General features: G+C 43.8%; 1 protein-coding gene across 4 annotated transcripts in view; it reads left to right on the top strand.

Moving 5' to 3' along the window:
* The window catches only part of cdk18 (cyclin dependent kinase 18), an 85811-nt gene that overhangs the window by 25165 nt on the left and 43139 nt on the right, over positions 1-17507 (top strand). For 3 of the 4 annotated variants that reach the window (XM_058373407.1, XM_058373406.1, XM_058373409.1), the window contains exon 2: positions 6274-6410. In XM_058373407.1, coding sequence (XP_058229390.1) covers positions 6293-6410 — 118 coding nt within the window. In that variant the 5' untranslated portion in view covers positions 6274-6292. Of the gene's footprint in view, positions 1-6273; positions 6411-15668; positions 16145-17507 lie in introns of those variants that run through there. The other variant, XM_058373408.1, reaches the window with a different exon arrangement.

The raw sequence follows: 17507 nt of genomic DNA, 5'->3' as shown, positions 1-17507 counted from the left end.
TTGGGGATATGTCAGTTGGGAGTGTGTCAGTTGGGCACGTGTAAGTTGGGAGTGTGTCAGTTGGGCACGTGTAAGTTGGGAGTGTGTCAGTTGGGGATATGTCAGTTGGGATTGTGTCAGTTGGGCATGTGTAAGTTGGGAGTGTGTCAGTTGGGCACGTGTAAGTTGGGAGTGTGTCAGTTGGGCACGTGTAAGTTGGGAGTGTGTCAGTTGGGCACGTGTAAGTTGGGATTGTGTCAGTTGGGCACGTGTAAGTTGGGATTGTGTCAGTTGGGCACGTGTAAGTTGGGAGTGTGTCAGTTGGGCACGTGTAAGTTGGGATTGTGTCAGTTGGGAGTGTGTCAGTTGGGCACGTGTAAGTTGGGAGTGTGTCAGTTGGGCACGTGTAAGTTGGGAGTGTGTCAGTTGGGCACGTGTAAGTTGGGAGTGTGTCAGTTGGGCACGTGTAAGTTGGGAGTGTGTCAGTTGGGGATATGTCAGTTGGGGGTGTATCAGTTGGGGGCCGTGTCAGTTGGGATTGTGTCAGTTTGGCACGTGTAAGTTGGGAGTGTGTCAGTTGGGCACGTGTAAGTTGGGCACGTGTAAGTTGGGAGTGTGTCAGTTGGGCACGTGTAAGTTGGGAGTGTGTCAGTTGGGCACGTGTAAGTTGGGAGTGTGTCAGTTGGGCACGTGTAAGTTGGGAGTGTGTCAGTTGGGCACGTGTAAGTTGGGATTGTGTCAGTTGGGCACGTGAAAGTTGGGAGTGTGTCAGTTGGGCACGTGTAAGTTGGGAGTGTGTCAGTTGGGCACGTGTAAGTTGGGCACATGTAAGTTGGGAGTGTGTCAGTTGGGCACGTGTAAGTTGGGAGTGTGTCAGTTGGGCACGTGTAAGTTGGGATTGTGTCAGTTGGGCACGTGTCAGTTGGGATTGTGTCAGTTGGGCACGTGTAAGTTGGGATTGTGTCAGTTGGGCACGTGTAAGTTGGGAGTGTGTCAGTTGGGCACGTGTAAGTTGGGAGTGTGTCAGTTGGGCACGTGTAAGTTGGGAGTGTGTCAGTTGGGGATATGTCAGTTGGGGGTGTATCAGTTGGGGGCCGTGTCAGTTGGGATTGTGTCAGTTGGGCACGTGTCAGTTGGGATTGTGTCAGTTGGGGATATGTCAGTTGGGGGTGTATCAGTTGGGGGCCGTGTCAGTTGGGATTGTGTCAGTTGGGCACGTGTCAGTTGGGAGTGTGTCAGTTGGGGATATGTCAGTTGGGGGTGTATCAGTTGGGGGCCGTGTCAGTTGGGATTGTGTCAGTTGGGCACGTGTCAGTTGGGATTGTGTCAGTTGGGCACGTGTAAGTTGGGATTGTGTCAGTTGGGCACGTGTCAGTTGGGATTGTGTCAGTTGGGCACGTGTAAGCTGGGATTGTGTCAGTTGGGCACGTGTAAGTTGGGAGTGTGTCACTTGGGCACGTGTAAGTTGGGAGTGTGTCAGTTGGGCACGTGTAAGTTGGGAGTGTGTCAGTTGGGGATATGTCAGTTGGGGGTGTATCAGTTGGGGGCCGTGTCAGTTGGGATTGTGTCAGTTGGGCACGTGTCAGTTGGGATTGTGTCAGTTGGGGGCCGTGTCAGTTGGGATTGTGTCAGTTGGGCACGTGTAAGTTGGGAGTGTGTCAGTTGGGCACGTGTAAGTTGGGAGTGTGTCAGTTGGGCACATGTAAGTTGGGAGTGTGTCAGTTGGGGATATGTCAGTTGGGGGTGTATCAGTTGGGGGCCGTGTCAGTTGGGATTGTGTCAGTTGGGCACGTATCAGTTGGGATTGTGTCAGTTGGGCACGTGTAAGTTGGGAGTGTGTCAGTTGGGGGTGTATCAGTTGGGGGCCGTGTCAGTTGGGATTGTGTCAGTTGGGCACGTGTCAGTTGGGATTGTGTCAGTTGGGCACGTGTAAGTTGGGATTGTGTCAGTTGGGATTGTGTCAGTTGGGCACGTGTCAGTTGGGATTGTGTCAGTTGGGCACGTGTAAGTTGGGATTGTGTCAGTTGGGGGCCGTGTCAGTTGGGATTGTGTCAGTTGGGCACGTGTAAGCTGGGATTGTGTCAGTTGGGCACGTGTCAGTTGGGATTGTGTCAGTTGGGGGCCGTGTCAGTTGGGATTGTGTCAGTTGGGCACGTGTCAGTTGGGATTGTGTCAGTTGGGCACGTGTAAGCTGGGATTGTGTCAGTTGGGCACGTGTAAGTTGGGATTGTGTCAGTTGGGCACGTGTAAGCTGGGATTGTGTCAGTTGGGCACGTGTCAGTTGGGATTGTGTCAGTTGGGCACGTGTCAGTTGGGATTGTGTCAGTTGGGCACGTGTAAGCTGGGATTGTGTCAGTTGGGCACGTGTAAGTTGGGAGTGTGTCAGTTGGGGATATGTCAGTTGGGGGTGTATCAGTTGGGGGCCGTGTCAGTTGGGGGCATGTAAGATGGCGATGTGTCAGTCCAAGGGCATGTCAGTTGGGGGTGTATCAGTTGGGGGCCGTGTCAGTTGGGAGTGTGTCAGTTGGGGATATGTCAGTTGGGATTGTGTCAGTTGGGCACGTGTAAGTTGGGAGTGTGTCAGTTGGGCACGTGTAAGTTGGGATTGTGTCAGTTGGGCACGTGTAAGTTGGGAGTGTGTCAGTTGGGCACGTGTAAGTTGGGATTGTGTCAGTTGGGCACGTGTAAGTTGGGAGTGTGTCAGTTGGGCACGTGTAAGTTGGGAGTGTGTCAGTTGGGCACGTGTAAGTTGGGAGTGTGTCAGTTGGGCACGTGTAAGTTGGGAGTGTGTCAGTTGGGGATATGTCAGTTGGGATTGTGTCAGTTGGGCACGTGTAAGTTGGGAGTGTGTCAGTTGGGCACGTGTAAGTTGGGAGTGTGTCAGTTGGGCACGTGTAAGTTGGGAGTGTGTCAGTTGGGCACGTGTAAGTTGGGATTGTGTCAGTTGGGCACGTGTAAGTTGGGATTGTGTCAGTTGGGCACGTGTAAGTTGGGAGTGTGTCAGTTGGGCACGTGTAAGTTGGGATTGTGTCAGTTGGGCACGTGTAAGTTGGGATTGTGTCAGTTTGGCACGTGTAAGTTGGGAGTGTGTCAGTTGGGCACGTGTAAGTTGGGATTGTGTCAGTTGGGCACGTGTAAGTTGGGAGTGTGTCAGTTGGGCACGTGTAAGTTGGGATTGTGTCAGTTTGGCACGTGTAAGTTGGGAGTGTGTCAGTTGGGCACGTGTAAGTTGGGATTGTGTCAGTTGGGCACGTGTAAGTTGGGAGTGTGTCAGTTGGGCACGTGTAAGTTGGGAGTGTGTCAGTTGGGCACGTGTAAGTTGGGCACATGTAAGTTGGGAGTGTGTCAGTTGGGCACGTGTAAGTTGGGAGTGTGTCAGTTGGGGATATGTCAGTTGGGGGTGTATCAGTTGGGGGCCGTGTCAGTTGGGATTGTGTCAGTTGGGCACGTATCAGTTGGGATTGTGTCATTTGGGCACGTGTAAGTTGGGATTGTGTCAGTTGGGCACGCGTAAGTTGGGAGTGTGTCAGTTGGGGATATGTCAGTTGGGGGTGTATCAGTTGGGGGCCGTGTCAGTTGGGATTGTGTCAGTTGGGCACGTGTCAGTTGGGATTGTGTCAGTTGGGCACGTGTCAGTTGGGATTGTGTCAGTTGGGCACGTGTAAGTTGGGATTGTGTCAGTTGGGCATGTGTAAGTTGGGAGTGTGTCAGTTGGGCACGTGTAAGTTGGGAGTGTGTCAGTTGGGGATATGTCAGTTGGGGGTGTATCAGTTGGGGGCCGTGTCAGTTGGGATTGTGTCAGTTGGGCACGTGTCAGTTGGGATTGTGTCAGTTGGGGATATGTCAGTTGGGGGTGTATCAGTTGGGGGCCGTGTCAGTTGGGATTGTGTCAGTTGGGCACGTGTCAGTTGGGAGTGTGTCAGTTGGGGATATGTCAGTTGGGGGTGTATCAGTTGGGGGCCGTGTCAGTTGGGATTGTGTCAGTTGGGCACGTGTCAGTTGGGATTGTGTCAGTTGGGCACGTGTAAGTTGGGATTGTGTCAGTTGGGCACGTGTCAGTTGGGATTGTGTCAGTTGGGCACGTGTAAGCTGGGATTGTGTCAGTTGGGCACGTGTAAGTTGGGAGTGTGTCAGTTGGGCACGTGTAAGTTGGGAGTGTGTCAGTTGGGCACGTGTAAGTTGGGAGTGTGTCAGTTGGGGATATGTCAGTTGGGGGTGTATCAGTTGGGGGCCGTGTCAGTTGGGATTGTGTCAGTTGGGCACGTGTCAGTTGGGATTGTGTCAGTTGGGCACGTGTAAGTTGGGATTGTGTCAGTTGGGCACGTGTAAGTTGGGAGTGTGTCAGTTGGGCACGTGTAAGTTGGGAGTGTGTCAGTTGGGCACATGTAAGTTGGGAGTGTGTCAGTTGGGGATATGTCAGTTGGGATTGTGTCAGTTGGGCACGTGTAAGTTGGGATTGTGTCAGTTGGGCACGTATCAGTTGGGATTGTGTCAGTTGGGCACGTGTAAGTTGGGAGTGTGTCAGTTGGGGGTGTATCAGTTGGGGGCCGTGTCAGTTGGGATTGTGTCAGTTGGGCACGTGTCAGTTGGGATTGTGTCAGTTGGGCACGTGTAAGTTGGGATTGTGTCAGTTGGGATTGTGTCAGTTGGGCACGTGTCAGTTGGGATTGTGTCAGTTGGGCACGTGTAAGTTGGGATTGTGTCAGTTGGGCACGTGTCAGTTGGGATTGTGTCAGTTGGGCACGTGTAAGCTGGGATTGTGTCAGTTGGGCACGTGTCAGTTGGGATTGTGTCAGTTGGGCACGTGTAAGTTGGGATTGTGTCAGTTGGGCACGTGTCAGTTGGGATTGTGTCAGTTGGGCACGTGTAAGCTGGGATTGTGTCAGTTGGGCACGTGTAAGTTGGGATTGTGTCAGTTGGGCACGTGTAAGCTGGGATTGTGTCAGTTGGGCACGTGTCAGTTGGGATTGTGTCAGTTGGGCACGTGTCAGTTGGGATTGTGTCAGTTGGGCACGTGTAAGTTGGGAGTGTGTCAGTTGGGGATATGTCAGTTGGGGGTGTATCAGTTGGGGGCCGTGTCAGTTGGGGGCATGTAAGATGGCGACGTGTCAGTCCAAGGGCATGTCAGTTGGGGGTGTATCAGTTGGGGGCCGTGTCAGTTGGGGGTGTATCAGTAAAAAAACATGGTGGAACCAACAGGGTCTGTAGTTAACAGTAAATTTGTTGAAATTGAATGTTTATTTGTCTCAGAAGCTCATTTCATGCTTTAATATTCATCAATTAATTAAAGAACATAGAAAAAAGAAAAGCACACCTAATGCTGGTTCATTTTCTAAAAGTAGAGTAGTTTCCAAATAGCTTGTTTTTTTACAATACAAAAATAATATTTGTTCTTTATAAATATCATGGCTTGTTAATACAGTATAAAAAATACGTTTATATGCAGTGAAAACGAGTCAGGAGGCCTCAGAGCAGCCTGTGGGTTTCTACATGTTAGTCTTATGATGTGATTAAAGAAGAAAGCATTGGGCTCATGTGATGGGGATAATACCGACACATAGAGATAGGGAGAGATTAACAAGATAGGAGAGAAAGAGAGCAAGAGAGAGAGAGAGATGGTCATTGGGTATTGCCCTGGATTATTATTTCAGGGAGTAATTGGAGGGATAGGAATTATTTGAAGCAATAGTTAATTCCACATATTTTACAGCGTGACACTAATTGGCAATAAAAAGCAGTTCCTCTGCGTCTCAGTTTGATATCAGAGTAGTTACTTAAGCAAACCGCATGACTGACAATTTAACAGCAAAGAACGTTCAAGCAGCTCGGCCTCCGCTCGACTCTGCCACATGACACCGAGGGGTAAAAAAAAAAAAGCCAAAGCAAGAAGAGAAGGAAAGAGGAACGACTTGACTCATGTTTTATCCTAGCTTCTCAGCAGCACTACAGGGTCACCCTGATGTGTAATGACCTCTTTTTACTCTAACTCTATTCAGATGTTCAGTTATTCCACCGCCTGCTGGTAGCAGCTCATGGTCGTGAAGACATCAAAGTCTATCTCCATCCTGGAGAACACGCTTACTTCAGCGTTACCAGACCTTTCCTTCAAGTTCAGAAAACTTTCTACTCTCTAGAAAGTGAAGTGAAGGCAGAAAAAAAAACTTAGCCCACAATAAAACTTTGTTTACAAGCAGGAGGAAACCTGACATCGGAGACGAAAGAAGGTCAGGAAGGTCCATCGTCATGGTGCTCGGCAGCAGCAATTCAAAAGACCTCTTGTTCTTGTCTTTTCAGGAGTCCAGGGCACTGAGAAATGAACAAAATGAAGAACTTCAAGCGCCGCTTTTCGCTGTCCGTGCCAAGAACGGAAACGATAGAGGAGAACGAGTTCACCGAGCAGATCAACCAGCTCAACATTCAGCGCAGTGAGGGTAAGATACCTTAATGCATCTTGAGTGTTATCCGGATTCTGATTATTTGCATAAAACCGGACCACAAACGAACACAAGGTCAGCTAAACACCACTAACCTGTACCTTCCCTTGTCCATTTGGAATCTGACCACAAGTATATTCTCACAGTTCCAATGTTTTGCTTAGATCAGATACCAGAAATCTGACTTTAATAAGAATGTACCTGAGTGTTTCTGTATGTTCAACAATACCAAAGAAGCCATGTGGTTTATAGCTAGCAAAATTACTGGCTTTAAGATTTGGTATAAAACAACTGCAAACATAAATCAACATAGGAAGTTAGGAGTCAAGTTTTAAAAGTATTAGCAACTTGGCAAAATCCACAAAAGTAAAATCCAAAAAAAGTGCTACGAGTTCATTTGCATATTACATGTGCTACAGAAATTGGATTTTAATCTAGCTAATCAAAGATATGACAACAAATGTGGGTAAAATGTTATGAAGGAATAATCCAGATACAAGATGCATTGAATGTCCAGGTGAGAAATGCGATCAAAGAATGCTTTTATTTTGAAGATTACTCTGACACTGATCCCAAAATCAAATCCTCTATTCTGACATCTAATCTAACTAATGCACCACATAATTACACATGAGGCTTATGTTTTGTGGCCAGCCTTCTGATCTTTTTCCACTTTAATATGGTTTCAGGATTTAATGTGTGATATTTTTAGCAAGGCCAGAGGCTTACAGTGCTGGTCAGTTGAGGGAATATCCACCATTCTTGGTTCATTTGTAATGGGGAAAGAGATTAGAGAAAGTGGGCCTGAGCCAGTTTGGTAATCTTTTAGCGAGATGGAAAAGTGCAAGGCGAACAGGAAATCATGCTGAGCCGGCGTTTCAACAGGCCTCGGCAGACTCGAGGGGTCAGAGCTGTTCAGGAGGAAATGATGAGAGTACGAATGCTTGACCCTCCCAGAGCAGGACATCGCCAAATCTTCCTTCTGTCAACTTGGAGACGAAGACCATTGGCCCAGTGTCTGCATTATTAATGCTGATGTAATAGCGCAGCGATACGGTGCCATCTGCTTCTGCCATCCGCTTTCATCCAGTCAGTCTGTCTTAAATCAAATTATTTTAAAGGAGACATGAGCATAGTGAAAGAATCATGATTGTTACATGATGAAGAGCCAATTCAAAGTCAAATCAATCTGACAAATCTGCGATGTAACATGTTATCGATCGGGGGGAAAATGCTCCGTCCATCATGCCGTGTGAGCATCACCCTCTTACCTCAAAGCTCTTATTACTCCTCGCACTGCACTACGTTCTCTACTAGCACTGCTCGACTGGTCCCACCATCTCTCAGGGTATGAGGTAGATATAAGTCTAGACTCTTCTGTGTTCTGGCACCGAGGTGGTGGAATGAACTTCCCCTAGACGTCCAGAGTCACTGGCCATTTTCAAAGACGGATAAAGACCTTCCTCTTCCTAAAACACTCAAGCTAGCTCTTATTTTCCCTGTTTGTTTTATGTATTGTTGTATCTATATTAAATAATTACTCCCAATACAGTTTTTTGGCTGATGGTATTCTAAGTCTGTGACCCATTGAACCAGTGTTGATGTATTCATTGATAGAGATCTCAAAGCTCTTTTGTATGTCGCTCTGGATAAGGGTGTATGCCAAATGCCAGAAATGTAAATGCAAATGTAAAATATATTTCTCAGAAATAAAAGGATACTAAAGTAATTGTACTTTTTCATCACTCACTGGAGTGGCATCATTAAGGGTAGTGTATTTTTGCTGTTATTTAACAACCTATACAGTATAACAAAAGTCTGTCAAGTCTAAATCATTAAGTAACCATGTTGTCCTAGTCAAGTTTGCAGTAGCTCCGCAGACTATAAAGGAAACACTGGGGTTGAGCTTAGAACACATATGTTTGTACACTCGTTCATACCTGAGGAAATGTCAGGTCCACCTCCTACCAGTTTTAACTATTTGAGGAAAACTAGAAGAAACTGGAAAACCTGGAATGAGAACATGTGAAACTTCCACCTTCATATTACAGCATAGTGAAATTCTTAGATTTGTATATCCCAGCTCGTTAGGAAGTTGGGGTTAGAGCACAGGATCAGCCATGATATAGCACCTGAGAGCAGAGAGGGTTAAGGACTCTGCTCACAGGCCCAACAGAAGCAGCTTGGTAGTGCTGGGCTTGAACCCCTGACCTTCTGTTCACTAACCCAGAACCCTAATGTTTGAGCCACCACTGCCCAAGCACAGTAAATTACCCAAGGCTCAGGATCCCCTGTACTGCCTGAAGGTCTAATTCTGTACATCAAACATTCATTCATCTTCAGGCAGTTCTTTAGCTCAAAGTGGATCCTGGAAATGCAGGGCATGAGGTGGGAATACACCCTTGGGAACATGCCCTCAGGATTCACCTTGACCCTGACCATTATAAAGAAGATTCTGAAGATGAATGAATGTTTGATGTACAGAATTAGACCTTAAGGTACCACAGAGAGTGTATACATCCTCGGGAATATACCCTCAGGATCATCTGTGCTGCCCAGAGGCCTAATTATGTGCATCAACCATTCGTTTATCTTCAGTAAGCTCTCTATACTGTTCAGGGTCATGGTGGGTCCTGGGAATGCTGGGCACCAGGGAGGAATACACTCTAAACCAGGTTCCAGTCGATCTCTGCTTGTGTTTACCAAATGAGGTGTATTAAGACCTACACAATGTACAAAAGATGCACCCATGATGGTCCCACCAGCATACAGTGATTACTCTCTGGAAAACCAGACAGGAAGTAGATCCCCAGATTTATGACCTTCAAGACAGACCTGGACACTTCTACACAGTGCTAAACAACATCGTTATCCAACTTCCCTGACTGGAATTGGTGTGGGATTTGGGGAAACATTTGTTTGAGCATCCTTCATCTGTTTCTGCCAGGCCAGAGATTCCTCTGCAATGAAGCTCTGCCCTGATTGGTTGCTTTAGGTATGGCATGCTTCTGCTTTCCAAACCCCAGAGAGATGAGTGCTGATGGAGATAGCTGGGGAGGACAAGATCTGGGCAGGGAGAATGAGAGAAGAAGGGCTACAGGAGCAGCTTGACCATATTAATATTCTATCCTAACCTCGAGCTGAAAATTGAGCACCAAGTCAAGCACGGAGGCGTGAAAGTCTGCGAAGACTGAGTCACGGAGAGAGAGCGAGATGGCCGAGAGTGACCTGAGATATGAGATCCATCAGTCCAATTTGGTCCAATAGTGTAGATTTTCAGAACTCAATTACTCTGAAGCTAATGCAGCGTTCTACTCGGGTAACGACGAGATTCACTTCAGGGAATGCTGTTTTATATTAGTCTGCCTGTCTATATGTCTGCTCTAATTCTCATTATAGCTGCGACGGATTGGCAATTCGTGTTGCAACGTAGCTGTTTTCCATCGAGCAAAAAAAAAAAAAAATGCACGATTGAGCAATCATGTAAATGTTGTAGCCCATTACTTTGTTAGCAAGTGTTTTCCATTCCCAGTAAGATGCGAGTCATCTTTAATAGCTAAAGCCTTTGAGATTTCTAAGAGAAAGAGATTCCATTAAGAAATAACTTCATTTGCTAACACCACACAAACACACACACACACACTCACGCTGTCATGAATTCTTCATAAGACCACTAAGGCTGAATGGCTATTCTGCAGCACTGCAGCTTTAATGTGTGTACTACTAAAAAAACTGCCAGAGCGCCTCATTTTGTGTCTCTCTCCCTCGCATTTCCGTAATTACCAGCTGTTGTGTTGCGCTATCAAGCCTGTCAGACAGGCGTGAATGAAATGTGCCTGCATTTCTAATGAAAGCGCCAGGCTGCTAAAACCACAAATGAAACTTCCAAATATTTTCCTGGCCCAAAATGACACTTAACAGCAATATATATATATATATATATATATATATATATATATATATATATATATATATATATATATATATATATATATATATATATATATACACATACATATATATATATACACATACATATATATATATATAATATGTAAAACAGTTTAGGTTAATAATAAGGAACAGAGTAAATTAAGCGACACCCAGATTGAGCCTGGATTCTGACAGTGACGGGATCCTTAAGGAACACTGATGCCTTAACTAACTAACTAATCAATTAGGCTACAAAGGTTGCAACCCTCAAGACACTCAGTCCATCAATGCTGCCAGAGTTATTCCCAAACTGATGTCAGGACATTCCCGAGGGAACCTCAGATCACCTGCAGCTCTAATCACCACCTTGCTCCAGGACAGAGGGATTTCCTCTAAGATCATTAGTACACCGCAATGGTTTCTAAACCCCCGAGGGAGATCAGGGGTGAGCTTACTTGGGTAAAGAGGAATCTGCTGATTAAAAAGCGAGAGAGAGAGAGAGAGAGAGAGAGAGAGAGAGAGAGATGAGAAGCTTAGAGGTTTTTTCTTCTCTGACGTCGCCTCTCAGAAAATCCATTCACTCGAATATCTGCCGGTTCCATTGAAGGGCCGTGAAACGAAACCTGCATGTAGCACTTACGCAACATCAAAGGCTAGCTGGGTGAATGAGAGGTTCACACTGTACCACTGGGAGCTGGAGTGGATTTACAAAGCGTAAGAGGCGAACATGTAGAACAGACGGAGAGTTTGTTTTCTGCCGTCACGGCACTTAATGAAATAAAGATTCAAAAAGAAAGCCGATCTAAGTGCCAGGGCTCGCTAGCTTTTCATAATATCCCAAAATATGCATAATTCCACACTCTGTTCTATAATGTAGCGCTCGCTTTCTCGTAATCCCACAATGCACTGCAATAGGTGGTGTGCAAACTATGTGTCCTAGTAGATACAGAAAACCCATCATGCACTTACATGGAATATCAAAACTTGCAAATGATTCTTCATGTCTCAAAATGGTTCTTCATCTGATTCTCACCTCTTTCCTTCATCATATGACACTTTCCACCATTTTTAATATTTTATATTCAAGTAAAAGATCTGTGCACTTCTTTTTTTCCCATTATGTCCTCTTTTTGCAGCAGTTTATCGTAGCAAGGGTTGATTGGAAACGTAAACGATAATGATGTGTCATTTGCAAACGAATCGACTCGTTGATTCGGTTGTTCAAAGTAAACATTGGGTGTTCTTTTGTCTAAATCTTCACCACTAGTTAGGATATATGACTCTCTAAATCTGTTGATGATATACAGGATTGTACAGCAGTGACTGATGGGTGAAGTGAATCTCATTAGAATCTGATTCATTTGCAGTTTGATTCTTTTTGATACCTGAGTCAAGCTGCAGGAGAGCAAACAATTTGGGGGGTGTGGGGTGGGACGTGTGGGTGGGAGGGTGCTGTTATGAGAAAATAACAGCGACAAAGTGTTTTATTCTTTTTATACAACGGAAACTTGTTGAAGATTACAATTTGGCATGCTGTAGGTTATTTTGTTTATCTGATTTCAGCTACATTTAAGGTTTAGTTAGTCTCTGTTCTCACTTTGTTAAAGCATCATCGCTGTGAATAAGAGGTTACTATAGCAACAATAATGTATTTAAACAGGAAGTATGTTAATACTGACCTTATAACAGAGAGGATCATTGTTTGGATTGATATGATGATGGTTTTAATAACAATTTGAGTGATAGGTGGACAAAGAGATACAGAGTCGTTTGAGATACGGAGTCGTTTGAGATACGGAGTCGTTTAAGATACGGAGTCGTTTGAGATTCAGAGGCTTTGGAGATACAGTGTCATTTGAGATAGGGAGCTGTTTGAGAGATGGAGTCATTTGAAATACAGAGTCGTTTGAGATAGGGAGTTGTTTGAGAGACGGAGTTGTTTGAGATATAGAGTCGGTGGAGATACAGAGTCATTTGAGATACGGAGTCGTTTGACATACAGAATTATTTGAGGTACAGAGTCGTTTGAGAAACAGAGCCATTTGAGATATGGAGTCATTTGAAATACGGAGTCGTTGGAGATACCGAGTTGTTTGAGATACTGAGTCGTTTGAGATTCGGAGGCTTTGGAGATACAGTGTCATTTGAGATAGGGAGCTGTTTGAGAGATGGAGTTGTTTGAGATACAGAGTCGTTTGAGATAGGGAGTTGTTTGAAATACGGAGTCGTTGGAGATACTGAGTTGTTTGAGATACTGAGTCATTTGAGATAAGGAGTCATTTGAGATACAGAGTTGTTTGAGACACAGAGTCGTTTGAGACATGGAGTCATTTGAGATATAAAGTCGTTTTAGACACAGACTCGTTTGAGACATGAAGTCGTTGAGATACAGAGTCGTTTTAGACACAGAGTTGTTTGAGACATGGAGTTGTTCGAGATACAGAGTTGTTTGAGGTACAGAGTCATTTGAGAAACAGAGCCATTTGAGATACAGAGTCATTTGAAATACGGAGTCGTTGGAGATACAGTGTTGTTTGAGATACTGAGTCGTTTGAGATTCGGAGGCTTTGGAGATACAGTGTCGTTTGAGATAGGGAGTCATTTGAGATAGGGAGCTGTTTGAGAGATGGAGTTGTTTGAAATACGGAGTCGTCGGAGATATCGGGTTGTTTGAGATACTGAGTCGTTTGAGATAAGGAGTCATTTGAGATGCAGAGTTGTTTGAGACACAGAGTTGTTTGAGACATGGGGTCATTTGAGATATAAAGTCATTTTAGACACAGACTCGTTTGAGACATGGAGTCGTTTGAGATACAGAGTCATTTTAGACACAGAGTCGTTTGAGACATGGAGTTGTTTGAGATACAGAGTCGTTTTAGACACAGTTGTTTGAGATACTGAGTCGTTTGAAATACGGAGTTGTTTGAGATACAGAGTTGTTTGAGACACAGAGTCGTTTCAGACATGGAGTCGCTTGAGATATAAAGTTGTTTTAGACACAGAGTCGTTTGAGACATGGAGTCGTTTGAGACATGGAGTCATTTGAGATATAAAGTCGTTTGAGATACAGAATCGTTTGAAATACGGAGTTGTTTTAGATACAGAGTTGTTTGAGATACAGAGTTGTTTGAGATACAGAGTCGTTTGGGATACAGAGTCGTTTGAGACATGGAGTCGTTTGAGATATAAAGTCGTTTGAGATACAGAGTCGTTTTAGACACAGAGTCGTTTGAAATACGGAGTTGTTTGAGATACAGAGTCGTTTGAGATACAGAGTCATTTGAGATACAGAGTCGTTGGAGATATGGAGTTGTTTGAGAGACAGCAAACCTAGTCGAATATTGGGACACTAAAAAGAGGCAGAATTACCGTGACAGATCAATAAAAACGTCTGAAACTCCCCCACCTTTAGCTCAATGTCCCGTTTGACTGTATTTTCTTTTCTCTAAACATGTTGCTGCTGCTCTAGCGAGTCGACTCCTTACCCCACAAAATATTAGCCTCACATTTATAAGGCATAAAAGCAGCACTTTCGGTCCCTCTGTCACTGAGACGTATTAAAAAACAGAAGAATTGACTCTCACATTGGCCCAGTTATTGGATTGTCCTTTCACTGAGCCTCCTGTCTTTCTTCCTCCACAAAGGTGTTTCACTGCTCACAGCAAGCCATCGTTCATGCTGGGTCACGGCATCGCGGCTCTCAAAGCAGCGCCGCTGACTCCGGATCGGTTTCGGCTTTGTAGTTCGTTACTAACGCGATTAAGGTGACGCCGGTCCTGGACCAGCACTTTTACTTGATAAACGAGCGCAGTGGTGATCAATGAAGCTTAACGTGTTGCTGCTCGGCTCAGGTTAACGTGCTGTGTGTGTGTGTGTGTCTTTTTCCTACTTTTGCAGTTCTTAATAAAGTGTTTGGTGAGCATATGTTTCCTCTCTGTCCATAAATTACTTTATTACTCTCCTCTAACACACACACACACACACTACATGAGAGCTTCAACTGTGAGCGTTTCTGTGTTCCCAATTAGGCAAAGTTGTAAATGAGTCAAAATGTTTGGGAAAGTTATTTATTTTAAGTAAAAATGATAATTCTGTTTACTTTTTCATTCAGAAGTAAATGAACTAAAGAGTAGAAATATATTCAAGCTGGGGGGGTGGGGTGGGGGGGTACAAACTTTTGATTGTTTTTATGAGTATGTTATATAATGAGTAGATTAATATAAACAGAGATTGAGGATTGAGGGAAGGGGAGAGAGAGAGAGAGAGAGAGAAAGAGGGGCAGAGTGAAAAAGGGAGAGAGAGATGGAGAGAGAGACAGAGAGAGAGAGAGAGACTAATACAGAGGGAGAGAGAGACAAATACAGATAGAAACAGAAAGAGAAAGGGAAAGAGATGGAGAGAGAGACAGAGAGAGAGAGAGACTAATACAGAGGGAGAGAGAGACAAATACAGATAGAAACAGAAAGAGAAAGGGAAAGAGATGGAGAGAGAGAGAGAGAGAGAGAGAGAGAGAGAGAGAGGGGAGGAGAGATGGAGAGAGAGAGACTGATAGAAACAGAGAGAGGAGGCAGAATGATGGAAAGAATACAGAGAGTGAGGGAGGAAACAGAGAGGGTGAGAGAGAGAGACAAAGAGAGAGAGATAGGCAGAATGACGGATTGAATAGAGTGAAGGAGAGAGAGTTGAAGAGAAAGACAGAGGGAGAGATAGAAATAGAGAGACAGAGAAACAAAGACAGATAGAAAAAGAGAGAGAGACAGAGAGAGGAGCAGAGTGATAGAGAAACAGGGGGAAAAAGGGAGAGAGAAAGATGGTGAGAGAGAGAGAGAGAAACATTGACAGACAGAAAAGAGAGAGTGAGGGAGAGAAAGAGAGAAAGAAAGAGAGAAGAGCAAAGTGATAGAGAAACAGAGAGAAAAAGGGAGAAAGGGATAGTGAGAGAGAAAGAGAGACAGATTGACATGCAGAGAGAGAGAGAGAGAGAGAGAGAGAGAGAGAGAAATGACTCGTCTGTGATGACCCCAATTACCACCAGGGAGATCAAAGTGCTCGCTGCTGCTGTGATATTTAAATGAGCTCGCAAAAGGCCTTCTCCTTCCATATCGGCAAATAAAGAATAAAACGCACCCTCCCTCTCCTTCTCTCTCTCTCTCTCTCTCTCTCTCTCTCTTCTGTCTCTTTTCTTTTCCTTTGTGCCATGCATGAAAAAGAGCAGAGCTACAGCTCTCCCTTGTCTACCTCAGCATATTAATGAGACAGGATGTTTCACAGGTTCTCTCTCTCTCTCTCTCTCTCTCTCTCTCTGACTCCATCACCATTAAGACATGGCAGCAAGTGCTTTCCTCAGCCTGAATTGTCGGAGCAGAATAACATTCTCCCCAAAACCCCCTTAAAACCCAAAGGTCAGAGCCATACCTGAGATAGAGAGATCAATGAAAAGTGTGAGAACTGAAATGAATCACAGCTGGTTGTGTGTGTGTGTGTGTGTCTATGTGTGTGTGTCTGTGTGTGTGTGTGTGTGTGTGTGTGGTCGAGCTGATATTGAGTTACAGATCTAATGAAACGGAGGCGGAGGTATAAATATTGATGATTCAGATGGCTACCTGAGAGACCGAGCGAATCTCTTGTTATCCAGATCGCAGCAATGCCTTTGTTAAGCAGCCCGGTCGCCATGGAAACTAGCAATTAAACGGCAGAATGCCTTTGAACATCAGAGATGCGTTCGAGATCGGCGAAGCCTGACAACGAGAAGGAAACTCCACTGTACCCTAATCAGAGGAGGGAAAGGAAAACAAATGGTGGGAAAAAATTCTGGACTTAATGAGGTTTATCTACAAGAGGACGTTAATGTAAACATCTCCGTAAACGAGAAATATATTTATATAATGTATAAAATATATGTTTATGCTAAGATGCTCGTTTATTACCTACTCACGTCTTTAATAACTGACCAACTCAGTGGATATGAAAACAATTCCCTTTATCTTAGAGCACATACCTATAAAAAAAATCTCTGGATTCTGATTGGTCAGAATACGCTTGCTAAATCTCTGTTATTGTTTCTATGGTAACAGCTCAAACAGGAAGGAATCACTGATGAAGGTAAAGCAGTCGAGTGTATTTTTCCCACCATGACCAGGAAATTGTGGTGATTTATTTCCCATAACAGCGCAGACTGAAGTGTGTTCTTGTGCTCACATCACAGCGAGCTTTTCCCGATTATTATAATCTTTTATTTGTTTACAAACAACAACAAACTCCTGAAGATTTTCCCATGTCGGAATATATCCTGTAACAAAGCGTTGACACTGGAGACTCCTTCCTTAAATGCTACACGAACAGAAAGATATGAACAACTGTTTGTTTCTGTTTATTAAACAACGTTACAGTTTTTATTATTAGCCTTAGTTTATATAATATATGATCAAATATCGGAAGAAATGATTACGGATAAAATATGTGAGATTTCGTTGTCTATACTAAACTGAGTTTAAACAAGTTTCTGATGACTAGATTAATCGATGTAGAGAGAGTGTGACTGATTCATATAGAATTGTATTTTAGAAAATAAACGGTTGGGAAATCTGCTTTGGCCGAAAAGTGCAAAAATAAAATAACAGATCCAAAAACACAATAAAAAATCAGAAAACACAATAACAAATAAAAAAAAAACAAATCCAAAAACAAAATAACAAAGCAGAAAAAATAACGAATTAGGAAACATAATAAAAAAGAAAAACACAATAACAAATCACAAAAAAACAATAATAAATCTAAAAAAAAAATCAGAAAACACAATAAAAAACACAATAACAAATCAGAAGAAAACAATAAGCAATCTAAAAAAATAACAAATCCAAAAACAAAAGAAAAACAATAATAAATTTAAAAAAAACAAATCAGAAAACTACATAAAAAAGAAAAAAAACAATAACATCAAATAAACAATAACAAATCTAAAAAAAACAAACAAATAAAAAACCAAAAGAAAAAGAAAACACAATAACAAATCTGAAAACAAAATGACAAAAAACAAATCCGAAAACAGTGACAGATGTCTCGTCCAATCAGAGGTAAGAATTCCATTTGCAAACTATACCTACCTTTTGCCTGAACCATCCTTGTGTTTCTGGTTTTCTTATTTTGTTTTCGATTGTGTTA

The sequence above is a fragment of the Hemibagrus wyckioides genome, linkage group LG21 (genome assembly GCF_019097595.1).
Source record: "Hemibagrus wyckioides isolate EC202008001 linkage group LG21, SWU_Hwy_1.0, whole genome shotgun sequence".
NCBI lineage: Eukaryota > Metazoa > Chordata > Actinopteri > Siluriformes > Bagridae > Hemibagrus > Hemibagrus wyckioides.
Note: the sequence above shows the minus strand (reverse complement) of the source record. Positions and strands in the feature narration are given on the sequence as shown.